This window comes from Tachysurus vachellii, chromosome 6 (genome assembly GCF_030014155.1).
Source record: "Tachysurus vachellii isolate PV-2020 chromosome 6, HZAU_Pvac_v1, whole genome shotgun sequence".
Classification (NCBI taxonomy): domain Eukaryota; kingdom Metazoa; phylum Chordata; class Actinopteri; order Siluriformes; family Bagridae; genus Tachysurus; species Tachysurus vachellii.
Window position 1 is genome coordinate 4,989,819 of NC_083465.1, and position 23,207 is coordinate 5,013,025.

The window sequence follows — 23,207 nt, forward strand, 5'->3', positions numbered from 1 at the left end:
ATAACCACTTAAAAAAACGCACTTATCCACACGTGTGCTGATTTAAAATAATATAGAAGTATTATATATTTGAAATGAGTGCTAACAAACGCATGCAGGATGATTTCTCATTGTTTTCTAGACATGTTGATTTTCATCCAAACCTTTTAATGAAAGAAATATCAATTTTTACACAGAGAAAGAGCGATTCACATCTGTGCAGGTGCTTCAATCTGTTTTCTGAGATCTGCATATAGATTACATTAGTGCAGTTCACGCCTCAGTGATTATGTCTTAAAGAGAAGCGTTTAGACCAGATTTGTGGAGCCCTAGAGATTTGGGTTAGCATCGAAGTGTGAGACTGTGATGAACATGTCAGTGACAACTACAACATAACAATGTACAATGTTGTTAGAATTAATTTTAACCTGCTTAACATCTCCACGTCAAAGTGCTGGGAACCTCTGATCAAGAACACAAGCGCTTTCCTTTAAAGGTGAAAAAAAAATCAGGGATAGAAAATGCAGACTGCAGAAGGAAACGTACGATGTTCAATATAACATAAAAGCAAGAGTAAGAATGAATAATAAAAGACTGATACAATGAAGATTGTAAGAGAGTCAAGTGCCTACTATATTTGCCAGTATACAGTATGATTTGGTATCTATGCCTGATTAGTCCTTGTTGTAATCATATGATTTAGTCGTAACGCTGGGATAGTGGGGGGAAGATTGCGTTGCTGACAGATAAAGAGGGAACACTCGCATCTAATACACTAATGTGCCATACTGAGTCTTCCAAAAAAATGCAGTGAAGTGGCACAAAGGGTCTTGTCGCAGAGCAAACAGGGAAACACCGGCTTTCAGACAGCTGCAGGACAAGGATAAAGAGAGAGAGAGAGAGAGAGAGAGAAGCAGAGAGAGGAGAAGATGCCAACATAAAGAGAAGTGAGGGGTAACCCCCCTCTCAAGGCAAGGGATTCCACTGCTGCAGTGCTCAGCATTTCATGCAGTCACTCTCCCTCCCACCTCTGTGCTGCAGAGTACACACACACACACACACACACACACCATCCTCTCTGTTGCTCCCTCACATTCCTGCATCCTGTTCTCTCTCTGTCTCTCTCTCATTCCTGCATCCTTTTCTCTCTCTCTCTCTCTCTCTCTCTCTCTCTCTCTCTCTCTCTCTCTCTCTCTCTCTCTCTCTCTCTCTCTCTCTCTCTCTCTCTCTCTCTCTCTCTCTCTCTCTCTCTCTCTCTCTCTCTCTCTCTCTCTCTCTCTCTCTCTCTCTCTCTCGTTGGTTGCTGGTTGGTGTACTGTTGCCTGCTCTGCTGTTTAATATTTCAGCTTGTGCACAAGCAGAACCTGCAAGAGCGCCGTTTTTCTAAACAGAGCTTTAAATCTCGCTCAGAACTCTTCACCAATACATACACTACAACACACAGTACAATTTACAATAACACAGTGTAACTATATCTGTACATGCCCTTTTCCCTATCAGTTACTCACACACACACACACACACACACAGACAGCTCCAAGACCGCAAAAGACCAATTTAGTTCATTTTCAGGATTCATGATATTTATTCATGATGAAATCAACCTTTCCTTGAGATATTGTATAGCAGGCTGCATGATTACTGTTATGATACACAAAAGTGCTACTTTAGATAAGAAAGGTGTGTGTGTGTGTGTGCGTCCGTGTGTGTACGTGTGCTGGGGGGAGTGTGAGAGTGATAGCTGACATGGCTCTCTGCTGAGAGATCGGCTTGTTAACTCCTCACCACTAATTAATGCCAGTCCTAAGTCAAGATCTGCAGTCAACAGCCTGCCACTGCAACTCCTGCAGGGGGAACACACACACACACACACACACACACACACACACACATATGACTGCATCACTGCTGTCTGAATAAATTTTATTGTTTGAAATAACAATTCTGATAGATCTGAATTTGAAACAGCCTGCTATTGGGCATCTGCAGGGTTTAGATAGTTATGTATGTACCATAAAGTCAAGTGCAATGGATTTTAGTAGCACGAACATATTCATTTCCCTGATGACGAGTCATAGATGCTCTCTCACATTTTTGTTTCTGAACGCGAGAAAAGTATTCTCTAATAGCTTAGAAAAAAAATGGATAGTTTCAGTTCTATTATCAAGCAAAAGCTGTACCTCTGTGACCACGTGACAAGAACTGAATTCTCTAAATCAGCTATTCAACCAATAACACCGTTCCCCTTTAACCACAGTGCTTCTGTCAATATAATGTCATATCTCCACTTTGTGCCGTGACTAAGAACTGTTCCTGCACACCCCCTCATGTCGTATTGCGTTTAGAAGAATAAGCTATTGTTCCGCCATGTAGCGTAGTCTGTTTACATCAAGTTCCAGACATGGATTAGAGCAGATTTTCGAACTTAATCTAACATATGCTCATGGTTCGCCTTTAGAACAGCCTCTATCCTTGTATTGAGCAGCAGTTCAGTCCAGTCCTAAATATCAGCAACATGGAGCATTAATGTGGGTTTTAATAGAATGTGACAAATTCTTTAGGTTTTGCTTATAAATCAAGTCCCACGATGTCCATTGATTTGGTTTATGCAACATGAACACACTGTAAAATCACTGCTCTGTCTGTGGCAGTTTAATATTATTACATCATTAATATTTCAATGCACACGAGCAGTAAATGTTTGAAGTAATTAAATGCCGTCGTAAAGGAATGTGCAGCCCTTCCTCACTCTGTCCTGTGACTGCAGGGAAAAACTGGTGTGTTAAGTGTGAGAGAGAGAGAGAGAGAGAGAAATGCTGGCAGGACGTTATGGAGCGCCCCTGGGGCACATCTCCTGTTTTAGGATCTAAATAGAAGACTGATAGTCAGTTAATTTAAGCAGCTGCCTGGTGGCTGTGTGCTGCAGTAAACCATCCTGTCACCTTTATGGAAGCTATATTTAGACTGGTATGTGCTTTGATTGGTTTGTTTAAAGTGTGGAGTGGGGTTGGGTGTGAGGGTGAGAGGGTGGTTAGTGGTCTCCTTGAAGCAAATGTGTCTGTCATAGAGCTCGGCTGCAAACGGCAGTTTGTTTCTCCTCAGGATCTGATGAACAGCTACGTTCAGCTGCACCGTTGGTTTAATTCGATACCAGGGTAACATACCTAAAATAATGAACAAAAGATCACTGTAGAGTTGCAGTTTCCTTAGTGGCACTGAAGATATAATTGTAGTTGTTGTGCAGGGTGTAATTAATGTGAGGCATGTTGACAGAGCTTTTTCTGGAGCGGTTCTGGAACTCTAATGATTATTTTTTAAGAAATTAGTATTGCTATACAAAGCGTTATTTTAAGCTCTTTGGAAAATGAACCATATATAGTTGCAGTGTAGCTCTAGGGTCATTTGGAGGAAAGGGAAACACTGGTGTTCAGTGGTTTGCCTCACAGAACAAAAAAAATCCTTCTTTAGGTTCTGATCAATGGAACAAATTAACCTTTTAGTGATATAAATGTTTAGCTGTGATCACTGTAGATCAGTTGTGTGTTGTTTTAGGATACTTTCTCATTCATTCACAAATCCCTTTTTAAATCAAGCCCTGGTGTGTTTACCCACTTGGTCCTGTTTGTTTGTGTGGATGACAGCACAGCAATCCACACTCCTGAACAACAGAGACAGGCTGAGCGAGGTGTTCTCAGTCCATGACCAAGTGGACTCCAGCAGCCAGAAAGTGATGCAACCCTGACTTGATCGAACTGCAAGAAATGAACCAAACATACCATGCCAAACAAGCCCTGATCGTATCTCTGTGTTTCTGGGATGGAATGCAGATTATACTGGATGCAGTCTACAAAGCTAGTTGTTTATTGAATTACTTGAATTGCATTGTTTTATTGAATTACTTGACCACCAGCTCAATGTTGGTTGGGTTTTGTGGAAGCGTGGAAGAGACAGCTGGTCTCGACCAACTACTAAAACTATTTTTGCAGCCCCACCTATTACAACAGCATTTTTTTTTGCTTTTGATATATGCAGAATTAAAGGAATACAAAGTAAATAGCAAGTTAACTAAATTAAAGGCACACCAATATTGTTTAATAGGTTAGAAAAGCTCTTAATACGCAAACGTCTGTGTGGCGAGTGAAAACTCACTGGACGACCTTCCTGGTCATGACCAAGTGCTGTAACCAACTAGACATGTGCTACGACACGTGCGGTTCCAACAAGTACCGTTGCGACACCAAGTTCCGCTGGTGCCTCCACAGCATCTGCGGGGATCTAAAGAAGAGCTTAGGCTTTGTGTCAAAGGTTGAAGGTGAGAAGTGCTTCTAATCACATATCCATTACTCTTACATTCACATTTGTGCTTGCCTGAAGTAAACAAGATAGGAGTCTCACAGGAGCAAACTGTAGAGCGTCTGATATGGACGCTGTTACAGATAAGGAAACGGTTCCTTTGCATGCTGACATTCTATTGCACTTTGTACACTCTGACGTCTTATCTTGCTCTCTGACGTCTCATAGCTTTTTTGTGTACTTGAGAATTATTAATGACAGTATAAATTGCCACTCCCCTCTCCCTCTCTCTCTCTCTCTCTCTCTCTCTCTCTCTCTCTCTCTCTCTCTCTCCCTCTCTCTCTCTCTCTCTCTCTCTCTCTCTCCCTCTCTCTCTCTCTCTCTCATATCCCCATCTCCAAGTGTCTGTGCTCAGCTGGAAAACAGCTCAGTGGAAAACATGATGCTCTTCCCCACTACTCTGAAGTTCCCATCTGTTTGGTAACATGTACCAAAATAGAAAGAAGAATGAGGGTTAAAGTTGAGCAGTTTCTCATACCACACAACTCAGCCATTCCCTTACTAGAGATTTAACCCCCACCCCCCACCCACACACACACTCACTCTCACACACACTCTCACACACTCACTCATTCCTCTTAACTCTTCTTCATCCTTGTTTTTTCATCCTCAGTCCGGCACTGACACTAATTTAAAGTGTGTTTTCCTGCATCAAATGGTCTATTCTCTCTGAAGTGATCGATGAACACATTTCTGTAAACAATTCTATATTTCTGTTTTATTATATTAATGACAACCTAATTGATGATTTATTAGTTAAATAATCGATTAAATTGCCCAATATGTAATTATGTAATTGCTATGAATTAGAATATGAGTACATCAGTGAAGATGTTTGGTCCCCGTCAGGACTTAAAAACACTCTTTATAGTCATGAAATGAGCATCTTGGGCTTATTTAAGATAGACCAGCATATCTGCTACACCAACTTGAAGTGTTTAATGTGTGTTTCACTGATTAATCAGCTGCTTGTGTTTGTGTCTCTGCAGGGCTCGATGAGAACTCCGACATGGCAGTTTCAGAGGCTGCTGTGCTCACCTGCTGCTTCAGAAGGTGAGAGGACAGTGTGTGTGTTTGTGTGTGTGTGTAACCTGTTCAGATCTGGTATTAAGATCTTTCTCTGTGATCCAGCCACCAGCTGACACACATAACTATTCACACCTGTTATATTTTAATGCCCCTACTGCATTGACCACTCGAGTGATCTGGATTTGTCCGTAGCAGGGTTTCTAACACCAAACAGTAATAACCTAACCTCCTTCCTAAACCAGAGCCATATAACTAGTCAACACCAACCGGAGCACTTATAAACGATGTGTTGTTTATATTTAGCTGTTGGATGTCAGTTCTTATTTGACTCACGGAACACTCTGATTCATTTATAAACACTGTGGCCTGCTCAAACTTTTCTCAGGCTGCGTGCAATTTCAGGCTGCTTTTGCTCAGTCCATGTCCTTGTGAATAAACACAAGCAAGTATGAAAGGAGAGTGTGTGTACATAAATTCAGACACTGCATTCTACATGTTTATGGATTTAAATAACGGACATTCGACAAGTGTGACTGAAAAAGAGTAAAAAGCAAGATGACTCTTTTTGGCATGAATGCATAAATAAAAACTGGAGCTGTTGGCAAATCACTGTGTTTAAGAGGAATTAAACATTTTGAGGCATGGTGTTATAAGAAAATATTAGAAAAGGGTATGTATGAGCGGGCATTTTGCCCAGTCAGTATGCACACTGTAATATAGAAATATAATTATTATAAGAAACAAACAAGCAGTGGACAAAATTGTATCAACAGAATAGCTAGCAACTCACTTGATTCTATAGGAAGAATAGGAAGAACTTAAACCTGGCAACCCTGGTGACGTCTTTTTTTAGTTAATAATATTGTTAATAATTAATAAATATTGTTTTTTGGAGTTAATCTATAAACACGTCCCTACAAGTTTCACCCCAACAAGTGTTCTGAGCTTTCAGAAGACTCGTCTAACCCTGTTTAGACCTGCATTTAGTCCTGTCCATTTATCATCCACCACAGAGCAAGAACCAAACTTTGTTGGTTTTAACAGTGTGTAAATCAAACTGCTGTGTATTTCCCAGCCACTAAGCCACAACCCGAGCTAACGATAGTGACAGACAGGAAAATGCACTCCACTTACCTAAACAATAAGCACTGAAAATTTCATTTTGGTGCCTACTGCATTTTTTAATTTAGCTAATCATTCAATAGTAGTTTGAACCACCGTTTACATTAAAAACAACAAACAGTAATAGTCTGGAGTTGAACATTCGCCCACTCGGGAGCTTAATTGCACCTCTTTTTGGCGAGCACATAGTTGTCCTATTATCACATTAGCAGGGAAGTGAATAGAAGTGGCATGTTCTGATTGAAAGAGGTTTACACCCACAGGGCACGATGACATTGACTGTATGCATGAGAATATTTACACATTTACTTTAAACGTGTTGCAGTATTTATCAATAACAGGGCGAACTTTCACCTGTGCACTTATATAAGGCAGCAATAAAATTCAAAAGTCCTCTAAATAATTTATACAAGCACGATGTTTAATATAAGAGAGTTGCACTTGAGAGAATGATTCAATCTAACTGTCCTCCTTAGGATTCCAAAGCAGACTAGAAACTACAGTTACATGAAACACCGTCCGTGGCGAATAGCAGGCATGTAGTCGTAGTTCTGCTCTGTTTAGAAGACTAATACAAATTCGACTCGATCGCATTGAACGATGCAACATCTTAAAGTGCACACTGGAGGCGTGATGAGTCAGAGTCAGAATGCACTCTAGATATTGTGCAAGGAGACTGTAAGGAGGGAAATGCTGACCAGATTCCAGCAGATGGACCTCGCTGAAAGCACAGCCGTGCTGCAGAGTCGGCTTTATTTATTTTAGTATTTTACTAAAAGAGTTACATTTTACTAGCAGTGATATTAAGACAAAGATTGGCCTCTTGCGGTGTCAATCACAAAGAACGTGAGGAGGGAAAAAAGGCCCTTGTTAGTAAAGGGTTAAAAAATAAAGAATGACACTGATTCAGAAGAAGAGGGAGTAGGTCGATGAGGCTCGCGTGATATCCTTCACATATTTTTGATGATGCTCGTACTAAATGGTCCTCTGCTTTGAAGAGACCTTTGAGGCAGTGATATGCTCAGACATCTGCACTTAAAGACATTCTCCTAAAATGACTCCTCATTAAGCCTAAGACAGGCTCTAATTGTTCCACACAGAAAAAAGCACATTGCTCTGAGCATTTAAGGAGGTAACCAAGTGTAATGATTTAAACTTGACAGCTGGCAAACACACTGCTTCAGTCATAAACATGTTGCACACTGAGACCCTGTAGATGATGCCTCCCAGGGACAGCGACTTCCATGGAGCTCGATTTATTTCTGCGCATAATTTGGAATGTAATGAAATAGAATCGCTTTGTAATGAGTTTAGGAGTTTTATTGGCACTAAATAATTCCTTATAAATATGATCATTTAGTCATTGTTCTTCACTTTTCTCTCACACTCAAGCTCTCTGCCTGCAGTGTCGAAGTAGTGAAACTACCAGAAGAGCAACAGCTGTAATACAAAGCAGAGCTCAAGCACACTACGAGCAGCTGGCTAGGATCTGAACGTGACCATTCCGTATAATTAGTCTAACTTTTCAATTAGATGTCCATGTTTATTTATGCCTTATAAATAAAAGGCCGTGAATTATAATGCCGGAAAAGTTATTCAGACCAAAAAGCTTTTTCTAATCAAGCAACAACCATGACAGATTATAGAGTTATTGCTCAGTGAGGAAAAAAATGTAGCCGTATCTGTTGATGAAGGTAATAAAGTTTAATGCCCGTCACTGAATTGGCAAAAAGACACAATTAAAATCTTGGATAGAGAACTTTGCATTCTCTAGCTACATGATAAAAATCCTAAATCTCTCTCGCCATCCTGCAAAAGGTGTTTAGGAAGGGTGCATGCACTCGGATGTCGCTCTTCCTGCAGCACACCTCCTCTCTCAACAACACTTTCCATGTACTGCAACACTGCCCTCTACAGCTAGCCATAGGTTTGTCTCTTTGTATCCCAGTATGCCACATGACACCACACTTACAATGATAATAGACAGAATGCAAGATAGAGCACACTAGCAGTGTCTGCTGCAAATCCACTGACACGAAAGTGGAAGCCATATCATTTAGACGACACAGACTGTCTTGTGGTCCATCGTTAAATGACAGCAATGGCTAAAAAACTGCTGCTTGGGCAGCCATTCAGCGAGAGCTGTAACGATACTGTTTATGTTTGTCTTGTCAGAGGTGACGGTGGTGTATCAGAACAGCCTGCCGGTGATCTCAGTGAGGCTGCCGTCTCGGAGGGAGCGCTGTCAGTTCACTTTAAAGCCCCTCAGCGACAGCGTGGGCATCTTCCTCCAGCAGCTGCAAGCCGAGGACCGGGGTATCGACCGGGTCGCTATCTATTCCACAGGTATGACCACAGACACACCTAATACACATGTTCTACTGGTATACTATGGAATCTGGATTCACAATACATTAGGTTCTGGTCCTGGCCATGTTTATATATCGACTATGACAGCCACAACTTTACTGTTTTAATCACTGAAGTCAGCGCTGCCCCAACTAAATAATAAAAAACGCTCTGTTTCATAAGCACCCTTTAGTTCTGGCACATCGAGCTGACTGTTGGCCGTCGAGCCGTTATTGTGCGCCTGCGGCTGATTCGATGCCCATAGTGTTGGCAGTAGTCTGCTTTTATTAGCGCCTGTCAGCACTGATTGAGCATTGCAGGCTAGCGATGAGAGGGAGTTCTCTTACTCTCTGTTCCTCCTAGCAAAGTATTTGCAAGACAAGAGAAACAGAAGTGAGTAAAGCTCACTCGCTAACTGTGTTCAAGTACAACTTTTCATATGAGATTAAAGATCAGTTGCTTAAAGCTCTTAGAAACCTTTGTGTTCCTTTTTTGTCATTAACAGTGGTGCATGAAAATGTATTTACTTTCTCAAAGCCAAGGTGGGGGAAAAAAGCAGTTAATTATTTTCCTCACCCTCTTTCTCTACTAGAAGTAGATGGTGCAAGGATAGCATCCTCTACAGGGATTGACCTTTTGCTGCTGGATGACTTCAAGCTGGTCATTAATGACACCACGCACCTTGTGCGGCCACCCAAAAGAGGTGATTGTTGAGGGCATTCATTCAACATTCTTAATTTTTTTATAATATTACATGTAGCTAATGTGTGTGTGTGTGTGACAGAAATGTTGGCACATGAGGAGGCAGAGCGGCTGAACGACGTAAAGCTTCTGGTGCAGCAGCTCTACACTACTCTCCGCATAGAGGACCATCAGCTGAACAAAGAGAGAGAGCTGATTGGCCGACTGGAGGATCTAAACTCACAGCTCCGCCCACTGGAAAAGGTGCCTTGGATTTGTGAAGACTGCTGTAAACAGACAGCATTTTGAAAGATCACTACAGCATAATGAAGCTTTGTATAGGTTGATAATTCTTTATAAGTCTATTAGAATAATACTTATGTTTAATCAGGGAATGTATGTGTTTATTCCTTTCTATTCAAAAATATTGTCACAAAAAAGGAAGGGAAATAAAGCAGTGTTAAAAACAACCACATACTACTAGTTTTTTCTCCCCTTGACTTGGCATGTAAACCTGCACCTCACAGTTCTTTGCTGTGTGTCTCAGGTGAAGGACGAGCTGAGCAGGAAAGCAGAGCGTCGGACCACCTGGGTGCTGTGGGGAGGCATGGCGTATATGGCCACCCAGTTTGGCGTGCTGGCACGGCTAACCTGGTGGGAGTACTCGTGGGATATCATGGAGCCCGTCACCTATTTCATCACCTATGGCACAGCCATGGCCATGTATGCTTACTTCGTGCTCACACGCCAGGTAAAATGCCAACAAGCCACCAAAAACCTAGTATAACCTAAAACCTATCTAAACCATGTATCCTACTCGAATCGTACTCTGGTGTAGACCTATAATGTTAACCTCAGCTGGCTCTAAATCATACAGCTGGCAGGAGTTACTGTGCTTCTCTACACAGATTACACTGTCAAGTTTAAATAGCTTATTTCTTCAACTACACACAAATCTAATGAGAATGTTGTCATTCATATTAATAACTTGAAAGAAAGCAATCTAAAACAAATCCATAGCTTGAAACAAATAAGACAAACAATTCTCAAATGAGTTATGATACAAACTCTACAGCAAGAACAAATCGTCGCTTCCCACCAAATTAGAGAACAAATGAATGTTCAGCAAGAAAAAACTATGACTCAATCACTTTGGAAATCGCTATTGTAAGGATTCATAGCCGAAAGACTGTGATGTTCTGCAGAAATGAATGCACGCTGGGTGGTGTGTGACGTGACACAACACGCAGGCAGAGTAGTAAAGTAGTTAGTCCTCTTATATACCACAGGCATTTGACAAAGTTTGTAATGATTAGTTTATTATAATAACACTGTGCGCTTTTTAACGGTTCAGAGTTACATTTATTTTTGTGCAACATCTGTGAGACAAGTTTCTGTTCTCACCTTTGTTATAACTGCAATAAACAGCTGTTCCCTTACAAGCCTCCCTCTCTCTCTCTCTCTCACTCTCTCACTCTCTCTGTCTTTCTCACTCACTCACTCACTCACTCACTCACTCACACTCTCTCTCACTCACTCAATCACAGGAGTACATCTACCCTGATGCCAGAGACAGGCAATATCTGCTATTCTTTCATAAGGGAGTAAAGAGGACACGCTTTGACGTCGAAAAGTACAACAAACTGAAGAACGCTATTGCTGAGGTGTGTGCTTTCTCACTCTCTCTCACACACACACACACACACACACTCCCCACACCCAATTATCCCTTCACTTAAAAATAACACTCCTCTGCCTGAATGACCCTGACTCTCTCCTTCCCAAACTCCTCCCTCAACCCTATATTCCTCCTTAATCTCCCTCTTTCTCAGGCCGAGTTGGACCTGAAGCGCCTGCGAGATCCTCTCCAGTTGCACCTCCCCATTCAGCAGATTAGCACCAGCAAGGATTGATGTGAGGAAGTGAAAGCCTCCCTTCCTCCTTCCCTCTTTCCTTCTCCCTTCTCTTTCCTTCCCTCCTTACTCTCTTTCTCCTTTTCCCTTTATCTCATTAAGCCCACCATTCTTTCATTTCCTTTTTTGTTTGTTTGTTTCCCCTGCCACCACTTTCAAGTTTTTTTTCTTTCTAAAATGAAATGGCATTTGTTTTAATTACTACTGTTTTTATGTTCTATAATTTGGTTTTGAAAACTGCTTCAACATGGTGAGTCAATGTAAAGGAGGAGGGGATGGAATGAAATCCACAGAAAGAAAGAATGACACCTGAAGCCCCTTTGCTGGAGGGCAAATTTGCTGGTTGTGCCTGCAGACCTGTGCGCTCTGGTAATGCTACAGGATCATCGAGAGAACAGCAGCAGCCTACAGGAAGTGACCTCTGGGTACAGACACGATGCTGAAAACAACACATGCGGACACATGCTCTGTGGTTCAGCACCTCTGAAACGTACTTTTCAAATAAAAACCTCTAAAGACCTATTTTTTACAGTGGAGTTCTATATCTGGCACAGGAAAGATCTTGGGCCTTTGGGCTTTTCTATTTTTGACCCAACGTCCCTGCGTGGAGCAGAGCTGTCCTCTGTCTCCCCTCTGTCCTCTCCTGTCCTTTAGTGGCTGGGACTCTGGACTGCTGCCACATCTCCCTGTGTCTCCAGTTGCATTCTTAGCATGACTGACACGCTCTGCTGTGCAAACGACAGAGCCGTAACAAGAGTTCAACCACACTGCTGCTAAGCGTGTACAAGGGAAAAGGGGTCACGTGATGAGCATCATTTCCTGTACAGACCTGTTGCAAGCTGCAGACCAGAGATCTACCGGCTAAACATCACTGTGTGTTCAATTATTAAAAAAAGAAAAAAAAAAGAAAAACAACAACAAAAAAAAAAAACATTTTTTGGCACTTTTATTTTGAAAGCCATATTATATTATATTGTATTATTATATTTGTTATGATGGGTGAGGAAATTAAATAACCTGTTTCTTTAATATTGGTGGAGGAGTTTTTTTCTTTTTCTTTTTCTTTTTCTTATCATGTTGTCAGCATCGCACTTCAGTACACCAACCGGATCAGGCCATTTTCCTCATACATGCAGCTCTGGATATCAAATTACAAAATTAGCACGCTTCCTGTGCACATAATGGTTCAATAGAAATGCAGCCTATGAACAGTGACAGTGAATGAGTCCACATATGCAGCTTATCCTTTGAAACCTGTGGAGATTAACAGAGGATTACAGAAGTGACAGATTCAGAAGGTTTCCTCTTCTTTTCTGTGCCAGAAAACTGTTACCCACAGTGCCTCACAGCTCCCCGTGCAGCATGCTGATCAGGGCGCTCCTATTCCCCTGTGCAGCCATGTTCTGGTCTCTCAGCCTCAGCCCCTCTACGAGCCAGACACATCCTTCAAGATATTTTCCTGGGCTGTTTACTGTATCATACGATTGTGTGTCAAAAAATAAAAAAGTGACAAAATCTTAGCTGTACAGCTGCACAGCTCTTCTGTATGCCAAGAATATACTGAAGTGTGAAGAGACCATGTAATATATTAGATCCTAGATTAAGCTGGTTTCTCGCACTATTTTATGGCATGCTGTAGCGCGTGACTTTTGCATCCTTTCATCTAGATCATGGTGTCTTTAGGGGACAGGCATTAGAGCAGACCTATTCGGAAATAGTTAAATCAGAATGAAATAGTAAAATCTGTGGATGGAATTTGGGGCCGCTTGAATACGCACATTTTTTTTTATTTATTTTTTTTTTTAAATAGTTTTACAACGAGACATTAAGGCATTTCTTCTGGACATGGTGCTCTGTTCAAGTTGAGTAGGAACAGCTTTTAGATATCTAACAGCCTTGCCATCTCTCTCTCGGAGTAATATTTCAAAGCTTATCTCTGCATGTTTGCTCCAAATTTTTTATTTTTCTCTTAAATATTACCTTCTCCTCATGCAGTTTACCATCAGACCAGGGCTCCAGGCAGACACAGCACTAAAGTCCAGTGGCTCGACATGGCAAAGTGAGCTACGAGACTGTCATGTTTCAGAGACCTGGTGCAGAGCGGCGCTGTTTGATGTAATACATGGCTTACTTATTTAATCAGAAAAATGTCATACACTGTGCATGACTGCAAGCCTGGAAATATCTCACCGTGATCCAAAGGAATGTGTCTCACAAAATTTGACATTTATTTGGAAGGTAAAGCACAATCATATCAATCCTAGAAAGGCCAGATCTGAATAAGTAAGCTGAAATCGAGTTGTGGAGACGGCTAGCGTGGATCTTTGAATTTGTATCGGTGTATAAGAGACTGCAGTGGATTTGTGTATGATGATCAAGCTGAAGCTGTCACAGGAGGCTCAATAACTGCTTCTGTATTTCATGAGGAACAGGTTTTGCTGCTCTCAGCTGTCATTAGGCAAAGTTTAGAAATGCTGTCAGTAAGAAGGTATCGTCGATGTTCAGCTACGTCGATACGGACAGGATGATTGTCAGCGTAACTGTTTTTTTTTTTGTTTTTTTTTGTACAACTCCATGAAAGCGTCTGAGTAATTCCCATCCATATTGGTCTTAATCAATATGAGCAAATCAATCCCCTCCTGTGGCCCTTTGGCCTCTTGTCCTCAAACTGTCAATAATCATAAATCCTTGTATGCTGTTGCACGCACAGAGGAAATCGGGGGCAGGGACGGTGTCTAAAAAACACTTTCTGAAATGACCTGCAAAGCTGATACCAAAATCATTCACTGTTCAATGCCTCAGTCGTTATCATCATTGAGCATTTTGACTTTTTTTTGTTCATGTACACTAGAAGGGTTTGCCTTTTTATTTGCTTTGCCTTTTATTTTTTACAAGAGTATATGTAATATATGGAACTTATTCTAAAGCGGGTGTTGCATGAATGTAATGTTTACATGGGGAAATTATATACAAATGACCGAGGAAAAAAAAAAAGCTGCAAAGATTACAGATTTTACAGGTTTTGTTGAGGATTTTGTGCCGTTTTAATTCCTTCCATGTACTCTGAGACTGCCCTGAAAGATAGATAGGCAGCCAATGTCCAGCCATGCACCTCGTTTTCATTTTTTAATCACTCTATCTCTCTCTCAATCTCTCTCTCTCTCTCTCCCCATTTATATCTTTTAAATACCTCTTCATAAGCCGAAAATTTTTCCATAGCACATGAATTAAGTTGTAGAGGAGTGTGTCATTTTACATTTTTACTACATGCACTTAAAATAAAGATAAAATTGAAATATATCAGTATGAGTTAAGCAGGAACTCATTGTTTTCACGTTAATGCATTTCCTTCATTTCATGTTTTTTATCAGTGGCATCAGATGCTGTGATATTGAAAGACTATAAAAATAAAAATGTAAACTCCTGTATCATTTATGAAATGTGTATAAAAGAGAAATGTAATTCACTTATCAATAAATACTTATCCAGTTTTGGAAGTTGGAGTCATATTTTTTTGTATACAGTATGGTTTAATAATCATAGTAATTATCCGTGATGCAATTGTTGTTCTTTGTAATGCTGTGTAAAATTCCAAGGTTGCTTAGGCCGTGAGGAAAGAGCAGTGGAGCGGTCAACGTTGTTGAGAAACCTGGTTTGGGCTTTAACTTGATTTTACATGTTTACATCAGGGCCGAACAACTGAGCCTTGACCTTTTCAAATCTGCATCCTTTGCTTTTGTTCTTCCTGTAGTCTTGCTTCCTATTCAATAAGAATGGAATTTGCTCCTCCAATGTCTAGAACAAATACTGTGATGTAATGCTCCTCAATCAGGTCTAACAGCATATATACTCTACTTTAGCACCCAGTGAATAGTGGAAAGATTTAAAGAAGATGATCCTATTGAACCATGTGCACTAATCTCATACGACCCATGACACATTCCAGCTCTTGTATCTTAATGGCCCCACTTGATTAAAGGAGCAATTTGTTTAATTAAACACTGGCAATTTTTTCGTCGGTCACGTCTTTGCTGCCAGAACTGATAGAAATTGCAGTGTCTATGATTAAGGGAGCTCTGGGAAGCTGCCAGGATCGGTATGTGGATTATGTATGAGCTCAATGGAGGACTGATTGGTTTGGGAACAATGAAAGGATGATCCTGTCACTGACCGGAGGTGTGTGTGTTGTATGGGGCTGGAGGATAGGACTGAAGGTCAAGGTGAGACAGATGTCCTATCTTCTGCACAGTACACAACACTTGACACGGATCCATTATACATTGTACAGCTTTAAAGACCCTGCCCTTTTCCACAATTCTCACAACAGACCTACTTGCAAGCGTGTGTTAGACAGAAGTCACCATGTTGTTGATTTGGCTGATCGATGTCCTCTTAGCTTTGTCTGTCCTCCAGATTGTGGCCACTGATAAGATTGCAGGTGAGTGCAGTGCATTTTTAACTTGTTTAATGTTTCTTAAATGCTTTTCATATAGAAGTTTCAGATTGTCACTTTGAAAGCTTGTTATCTTGGGGTTTGTCATTATTGGTCTACAATATCCTGTACATTTCTGAAAGGTAATTGATGTCTAGGTAGCCAGTGATGAAACATTGATACTGATTTGCTGAATTTCAAATGCAGTAGATTGGGTGGGGACTCAAGTTCTAGACCAAGAATGTCAAAGATACAACCTGTGGGTTAGGGACTGGCGCAGTAAACAACCCTCTTAAATAAAAATACAATGTGTGTTTTAAATTAAAATCATCTTTTGGCCTTAATTGAAATGAAAATCTAGTGTCCCATCCCAGCTACTGTACACATAATATGTACGTTTTCATTAGCAAGCTAAAAATTTGACATCCCAATTACTGTATGTCTATTTCATTTCCACATACAAAGTGTCAAAAAACAAGGGAGTGATTATTCATTTAAGATGCTGTATGGTAAAAAAAACATCCTAAGGTTCAATTTGTGTTTTGTATTTTGACCCAAAATAATCCACATCATATAAAACCTCATCCACACAGACTTTTGTTTACTTTGGTTTACTTTAGCCATCAAAAAAAAAAAAAAATCAATGTATGTTGTTCTCGGTTGAAAGGATAAAAAGTTGAAAAATGGAATGGAGGGAGTAGAAATGATTTATTTTGGCAGTGTACAGGAATCTTGTGTTTTGCTGTCACTTTGACCTGATCCTTGGCCTTCGATTCTTCCCGTATTAACAGAACATCCTAAAGAGATAGACTTCTTTGCAGTCTGCATTGCCGTCACTAGTTTGCACTCTACTGCAGTGACTGCTTTCGATGGTGAAAAGGAAATGAAGGGATGAGGATATATTCTTTTCACTGGGCGTGTCTATAATATTGGATTTGTATTTGGACTCTGAGGAGTTGAGCAGTTTAAATCTCTAAAGGTCAAGTATTTGCAAAACCTTGTCTTTGTATCAGCTTTGTAATATAATTCGTCTCTTAACACATTGCAAGTCAAATAAATTGAAACGGTCCAAGGAAATGGTGCGTTAATGAGACCAGTTTCCTTAAGCGCTGGGGAAATTCAGTTGTGGAAGTTTCTCTCTAATATCCACAGCTGGAGCTGTAGTAAAAGGTCACGTTTTACCAAAATCAACAGCATCGCGGTTCTCAAAACCCACTCAACCTCTGCGCTGTAGGTTATTCTAGATATCACTTGGTTCACGCCACTTCATCTGCCATTTACAGCAGGAGGCATGAACTAGCTTCTTACCATCTTAATGAGTTTGTAGAGAGAAATATATTGATTATTCAGTCAATTTTCCTGTGTTTATTTAGTGCATGTATTACCTTCCATTAAGCATATATGGTTTATTCCCTGCCTGAGGGTTAGGATGGATTTATTTGGTCAGTGATTAGGGAAAAAAAAATGATGTACAAACTTGAATTTGATCCAGACTCTGCAGAATATTAAGTGAATGTATGATTGGAACTTTTTCTACTATTTTCATGCCTTCATCCATGGCCAGCTCCAGATCCCTGCTTGGCCTACATCAGCCTGAATGAACCCTGGAGAAATACAGAGTACCATGTCAACAACTCGGCTGGTGTGCCCTTGTGTGACCGGCATGTAGACGGTGAGTGGTATCGCTTCACTGGTATGGCCGGTGATGCCATGCCCACCTTTTGCATCGAGGAGAACCATTGTGGAACCCACGCACCCATCTGGCTCAATGGCACCCACCCACTGCCTTCCGATGGCATCATCACGTTGCCTACATGTGCAAGCTTCAACGATGACTGTTGCCACTGGCGTGGGATGGTGGATGTAAAAGCATGCCCCAGGGGTTACTATGTATACCGCCTGCCGCGTCCCTCAGTATGCTTCCACGTGTACTGTGGCCGTAAGTCTGTCTGCCTGACATTTCTTTTACATTTTGGCTTACTACTTTGATTTAATTGCTGAGAATTTTAACAAGGATCTTGTGTGTGTGTGTGTGGCAGATTTCTATGACATCTGCGATGAGGTGGAGTGCACTGGTCCAGACTGTCCACTGCAAATAGAGTGCCGTTGTCCTTCAGGCACTGTTCTGGGGCCAGACTCCCAAACTTGTCTGGGTGAGCCTAGAGACCATGAGGGATGGGTAATGGGGAAAATGTCTTATCCGGAGGTTGTTCCGCCAGACATGTCATTTTTGAAATGTTGAGTATTAATACAGTCAGGGGAATAGGTTTAATTTTTCCAATCTTACTGGGAAATCTAGATTAGGGTCATTTACATTTTTCTAAATCGTGCAGACAGAAGTAAAAGGATACTTGTCCTCTGAGTGATAATAGTAGAGATTAATACAGACAACAGGGCAAAATCAAACAAGGAAAAAACACAGGGTAGATATAAGTGTTGTTTAATTTGGGGTGACAGCCATTTTGCAGAATCCTTGTCATTGTGTAATTACTGTCTTATCAACTTGAATGCATTTTTTTTTTCATCTCCTTTGTTATCAGTCTCTCTTTGAATGGAAGAGAAAAAAAAAGAAAGTTTTGTATTCGATTTCTTGTAAATCATTCAATATTAAGTAACTACCAGCTCCATTCTGTCGCATTGTAAACCATTGTTTAGTTATTTACCCCCCCCCGCTGTCATTTACTCTCAATAGTCTTTCTATCTCTTAACACTTTTCTCGCTCTTGTTTTTCACACAAGATATAAATGAGTGTGAGAATAGCAATGGTGGATGTGCTGAAATGTGTCTGAACACCAAGGGCTCACGGCGGTGTGAGTGTGGTCCAGGCAGAGTCCTGGATGCCAATGGCTGGACCTGCAATGGTAAGACTCACCCAGATTTAGCTTGAACACACTTAACACGCATAAGAACGTTGATCAACTGTGTTTTTGGCTCCATGCAGAGATCGCAGGCTGCCACAATGTGAATGGAGGTTGTAGCCATGGCTGCTCATCAGAGAATGACTCCTATTACTGTCACTGTCCAAGAGGCCTGACGCTGGGAGAGGACAAGCGAAGCTGCCAGGGTCAGCTAGACTACACTCGTTTATCTTTAGTTTGTGTGTCTACTCTGTGGGAACTAAATACCTAAAATAACTAAAGACCTTTTTTTTTTTTTTTTCCAAATAGAAATTTAAAGATCTTTTGTTTAGGTTTAGATTTGACTTTAGTGTTGGGTTAGTCTTAAGGTTTAGAGTTTGGCAAGATTTATTGTTTGTTTGGGATTGATCTTGGTTTAGGTTTGGGTGAGGGTTAGGGGTTTATGATTGGTTTGGGTGTACAGCTGGGATGTGTAGAAATTGGGCAGGGTCTAACAGCTTTTACTTAGAAATAAATAGGATACTTCCACCGGATTACTGATATTAAAATGGTGTGTCTATTCCTGTCCAGTGCCTGTGCAGTGCGATCCCAGCTCTATTGATGTGTCTGTTCCCAAAGACCTTGTGGGTGGCCTGGAGCTCTTTTTGTCAAATTCCTCATGCCGCGGTGTCTCTAATGGCACTCACATCAACCTTCATTTCAGCCTGAAGACCTGCGGCACCGTGGTCAAGGTGAGGAGAAACTAAGGAGAACTAAAAATCTTCATTTGTTATTGGAGGTGTTTTAGTCTGACTCAGGAACTGACCTGAGTAAAACTTTCATAAGACAATAGAGGACCTTGATTTGGTCCCAGAAGGCCTTCAGTTGTTATGTCTGTTACAATGTAAAAGAGTAAAGAATGGTATTAAGATTGTGACCGCAGTGTTCAGCTCAGCTTGAAACAGTCACATAACTGTTGTTAATAGCTTGTTCTAATTTCTTAGAGGTGTGTGAAACGGCTAGACACTATTTGGAGACTCAAACCACTTTACAATCTTCTTTATAGGATTGTGCAGATTGGTTTTCAATAAGGTTCTATTCCAGAGACAAAGATGTGTTTCTTGAATCATATCTGTGTTGATTTAGTGTGACAAGTACCTCTGGAACACTAGATACAATTTTTCTGTCTCTCTAGGTAATTGATGACAAAATAATTGGCACAAACCTGGTCACCGGGCTGCCAAAGTCAAGTCCAACCAGCAGTGGAGATCTAATTGTACGCACCAGCAAGCTTTTGCTGCCCATAACGTGCGAGTTCCCAGGTCATTATGACGTATCAGATGGTTACCTCCCCAGCTTACGCAGCTCTGCACTGGAGCTGTCAGGACACAGTGAGGGCGTCTTCCCATTCACACTGGAGCTGTTTAAGAGCGCAGAGTTTTCCGAGCCGTACAACAGTCCTCCTCAGCTGCGTTTACGTGATGCATTGTACTTTGGCATAGAGCCACGGGAGCGTGTGGAGGGCCTTGCTGCACTTGTGGAGACCTGCTTTGCCACACCTGGCCCTAAATCTGAACAAGTCCTCAAATATTACCTCATTAAAGATGGGTGAGTGAGTTGGGTAAATCAAAGGCCTTGTACTTAAGAATGGTTAAACAGTTGGTTTCAGAAAAGGACACACTTTAAGTCCCAGCTCTGACTTACTGGCCAACAGTGACAGCATGTTGAGTCTTCTTGGGCCAATTTTAGTTTTGGACTTGCACTCTTCTCTTCCTTTTTCAAATTTTCTAATCACTGACACAGTTCTGCTGTAGGTCCAGTTAAAAAAGATACGACCTAACTGACCATTTATTGGTTATAAATTCAGACCCACACACCAATAATTTTTTCACCAATAAAGTTTATTTCACATTCTGTGACTTTACGGTCACTGGCTGGGGTATAATAAATAATTCACTTCAAATCCATATGATGGTCTACAAATCCATGAAGAACCTACTAGTCTGCCCAATTGGTAATCTGATTGGTGATTAGTCCTCCAAGGGCCTCAATAATTCTTCCATAGTTGATCTATATTTCAGCTGTTTGTAGTTGGTGCTTGATTATGGCCACTGAGCTGAAGAACATCAGTAATTATGGAGTTAAATGGAGGTCTGGCTACACATGTGATGTTCAATGTCACAATTTTCCACTAGAACAAAAGATGTTTAGCCTGTTTTCTTTTTGTCAGCTGTATTTCGGATGACACAGTTCGCCAGCTCTCAGCAAAAAATCAGCTCTCCAAACACTACCAGGTTCCTGTCTTCAAGTTCATTGGCAGTGACAACAGGGTGAGTGAATGTTCACACAGACAGGCATCCGGTAGTCAACTGTTTGAAATTGAGAAGCCGTTTTCAATATTTTACTCTAAGTCTTGCTGTCTTGCAAAGGAGGAAAACAGTCCCAAAATTATGTGCCGATGTCCGTGATGTCCGATGAAACTTTCTCCCAAAGTCATTTTAGATCCAAACTCCACATTTCAGAGTATTCTTTAATGAACTAATCTTTTTTGTGCTTTTATCCAGCTCTCATAATGCGATGGAGATAATGCACATAATTTGCACTTAGTTGTAAATCACATAATGAAGACTATAGATGGAACTAGACGATAAGTCGTACTGTTTTCAGTCAGATGTTTTATAGTTTTGCAAACCTGATCATGCAAAAAAACAAAGACAAAATAAACAAATGAATATATCTTTCTGCTCTAAGAAACTAACAGTTGCAATGGGTATTTATTTAAGCGAACACTATTGAGTCTACATTGATGTAGACTTTGCCAGAGGACTTATTGATGGTGCTTCCAAGCGTCATTTTGAAGTCTAAAATGAGAAATGGCCTTACAAATCCCAAATACAACAAATGCAGCAATACAATTGCTGGCACACACACAAATGGGAATCAGACAAGAAGTTTGCTATTATGGACAGAGAGCGAGAGAGAGAGAAGTTGTGAAATAAATCTTTACTGTTGTGTGTGGGTGGCCAGGTTTTTATAACGCATCATTTCAGATATTGTAAGGACATTAGGTTGGCCCTCAAAAAATCGTTCATGTACAAAAAAACCTTTTCTGAGAATAAGGTATATTCTTTTGAGTCCTGAGGTAATCGATCGATAATATAGAAGTCAATAAACCTACTTACAACAATACTGAAGTCAATAATAAAAATACTCCACATATATAGTAAAACTAATGTGTCAGTGTGGTTTTATGGTTGCAGCTTCTGACAGTGACACAATGCTTTTTGTTTGTAGGAGGTGTACCTGCACTGTCGAGTGCTAGTGTGTGGTGAGGGAGAGTCACGCTGTACGCAGGGCTGTCATAGACGTCTGAGGCGAGACCTCTGGACTGAACAACATCAGGAGAAACGCACGCTGACTGGAGGACCCATTCTCATTCTGCCAGATCTGTAACACACACACACACACACCTACACACACATACACAACTCTGCCATCCACCTCTTTATCTGTAACCTTGATTCTGTGATCAATCCAACACTACCATACAATGTCTTGTACATAGACCCCATTAACCCCATAATTTCATCAGCCAACTGGAAACTGCATTACTGTGCACATGCATCTCAGCGTCAATTTATTCACATCGCTCACAAATACACTGACATCACACTCCTGTATATATGAGCCAATGACTCACTCTCTTATGTCATCATAACATAATCTTTCCTCCGGGTTAATAGAAGCACTGAACCATGAACACATCTATTCACTCAGCTAGTCCTTACTGAATATTTATATAATACATATTTGTGCATTTATAACTATTATAATTATTACGACATCAGTTTTACTATGAATGTGATTTGGCATAAGATCTCTCATAAGCACAATAAATTCTATATATTTTGTAACAGTTAACAGACCGAGGCTATGTCAGTTTTGACATGGATTTATACTATTTTGCTCAAAATAAACACATTTAACATTTAAAAATACGCATGTTAACATGCAAAAGTATTACTGTATTAAAATTCTGTGTTAATGAATTCAATGCTTATGTCACAGCTGACCGGCATATGTTTTGACACACCGAATATCTATAATAAGGGTATAATGCAATGCCATTTTCTAGATCTGTATCTGATCATTCTCCAAATATCCATAAAAAATGTATCCTTTTAAAGAAATAAATAATAAAAATATATTAACGCTTACACTATGCCCCTCGAAGCACAGGAAGTCATTGGGGAAAATTTAAGCACTGTTAGCATGGTGTGTATTAACAACGTAAGCGCTGTTAGCATAGTGTGTGAATTCTGGCTGTAACACTTACTTCCTCAACCTCAGCTACATCACTCTAGTTCATAACAAGATGCATTCTGATTCCCCAAAATGGAAACTAAAGTAGTCTGATTTATACCAGTGTGATCATTACAAATGATCAACAAATGAACACTGTCAAGCTTCATATCTGACCACTTGCTTCAACATGTATGAGAGTTTTTTTTT

The 23,207-nt window shown here is 40.6% G+C and overlaps 2 protein-coding genes across 2 annotated transcripts in view; both read left to right on the forward strand.

Annotated features, from left to right (window-relative positions):
* Window positions 1-14,923, forward strand: part of mcu (mitochondrial calcium uniporter) — a 45,246-nt gene extending 30,323 nt beyond the window's left edge. The window contains exons 3-9 of the mRNA XM_060871824.1: window positions 5,322-5,385; window positions 8,659-8,829; window positions 9,431-9,535; window positions 9,617-9,777; window positions 10,061-10,264; window positions 11,061-11,177; window positions 11,346-14,923. Of these exons, the coding sequence (XP_060727807.1) occupies window positions 5,322-5,385; window positions 8,659-8,829; window positions 9,431-9,535; window positions 9,617-9,777; window positions 10,061-10,264; window positions 11,061-11,177; window positions 11,346-11,426 (903 nt within the window). The 3' untranslated portion in view covers window positions 11,427-14,923. The remainder of the gene's footprint in view (window positions 1-5,321; window positions 5,386-8,658; window positions 8,830-9,430; window positions 9,536-9,616; window positions 9,778-10,060; window positions 10,265-11,060; window positions 11,178-11,345) is intronic.
* Window positions 14,924-15,707: 784 nt separating this feature from the next.
* Window positions 15,708-22,693, forward strand: oit3 (oncoprotein induced transcript 3). The gene is made up of 9 exons (XM_060871825.1): window positions 15,708-15,864; window positions 17,423-17,797; window positions 17,898-18,011; window positions 18,597-18,719; window positions 18,800-18,922; window positions 19,287-19,447; window positions 19,891-20,303; window positions 20,926-21,025; window positions 21,990-22,693. The coding sequence occupies exons 1-9, from the start codon at window positions 15,789-15,791 to the stop codon at window positions 22,146-22,148; spliced, it is 1,644 nt and encodes a 547-aa protein (XP_060727808.1). The 5' UTR covers window positions 15,708-15,788; the 3' UTR covers window positions 22,149-22,693.
* The last annotated feature ends 514 nt before the right edge of the window (window positions 22,694-23,207 follow it).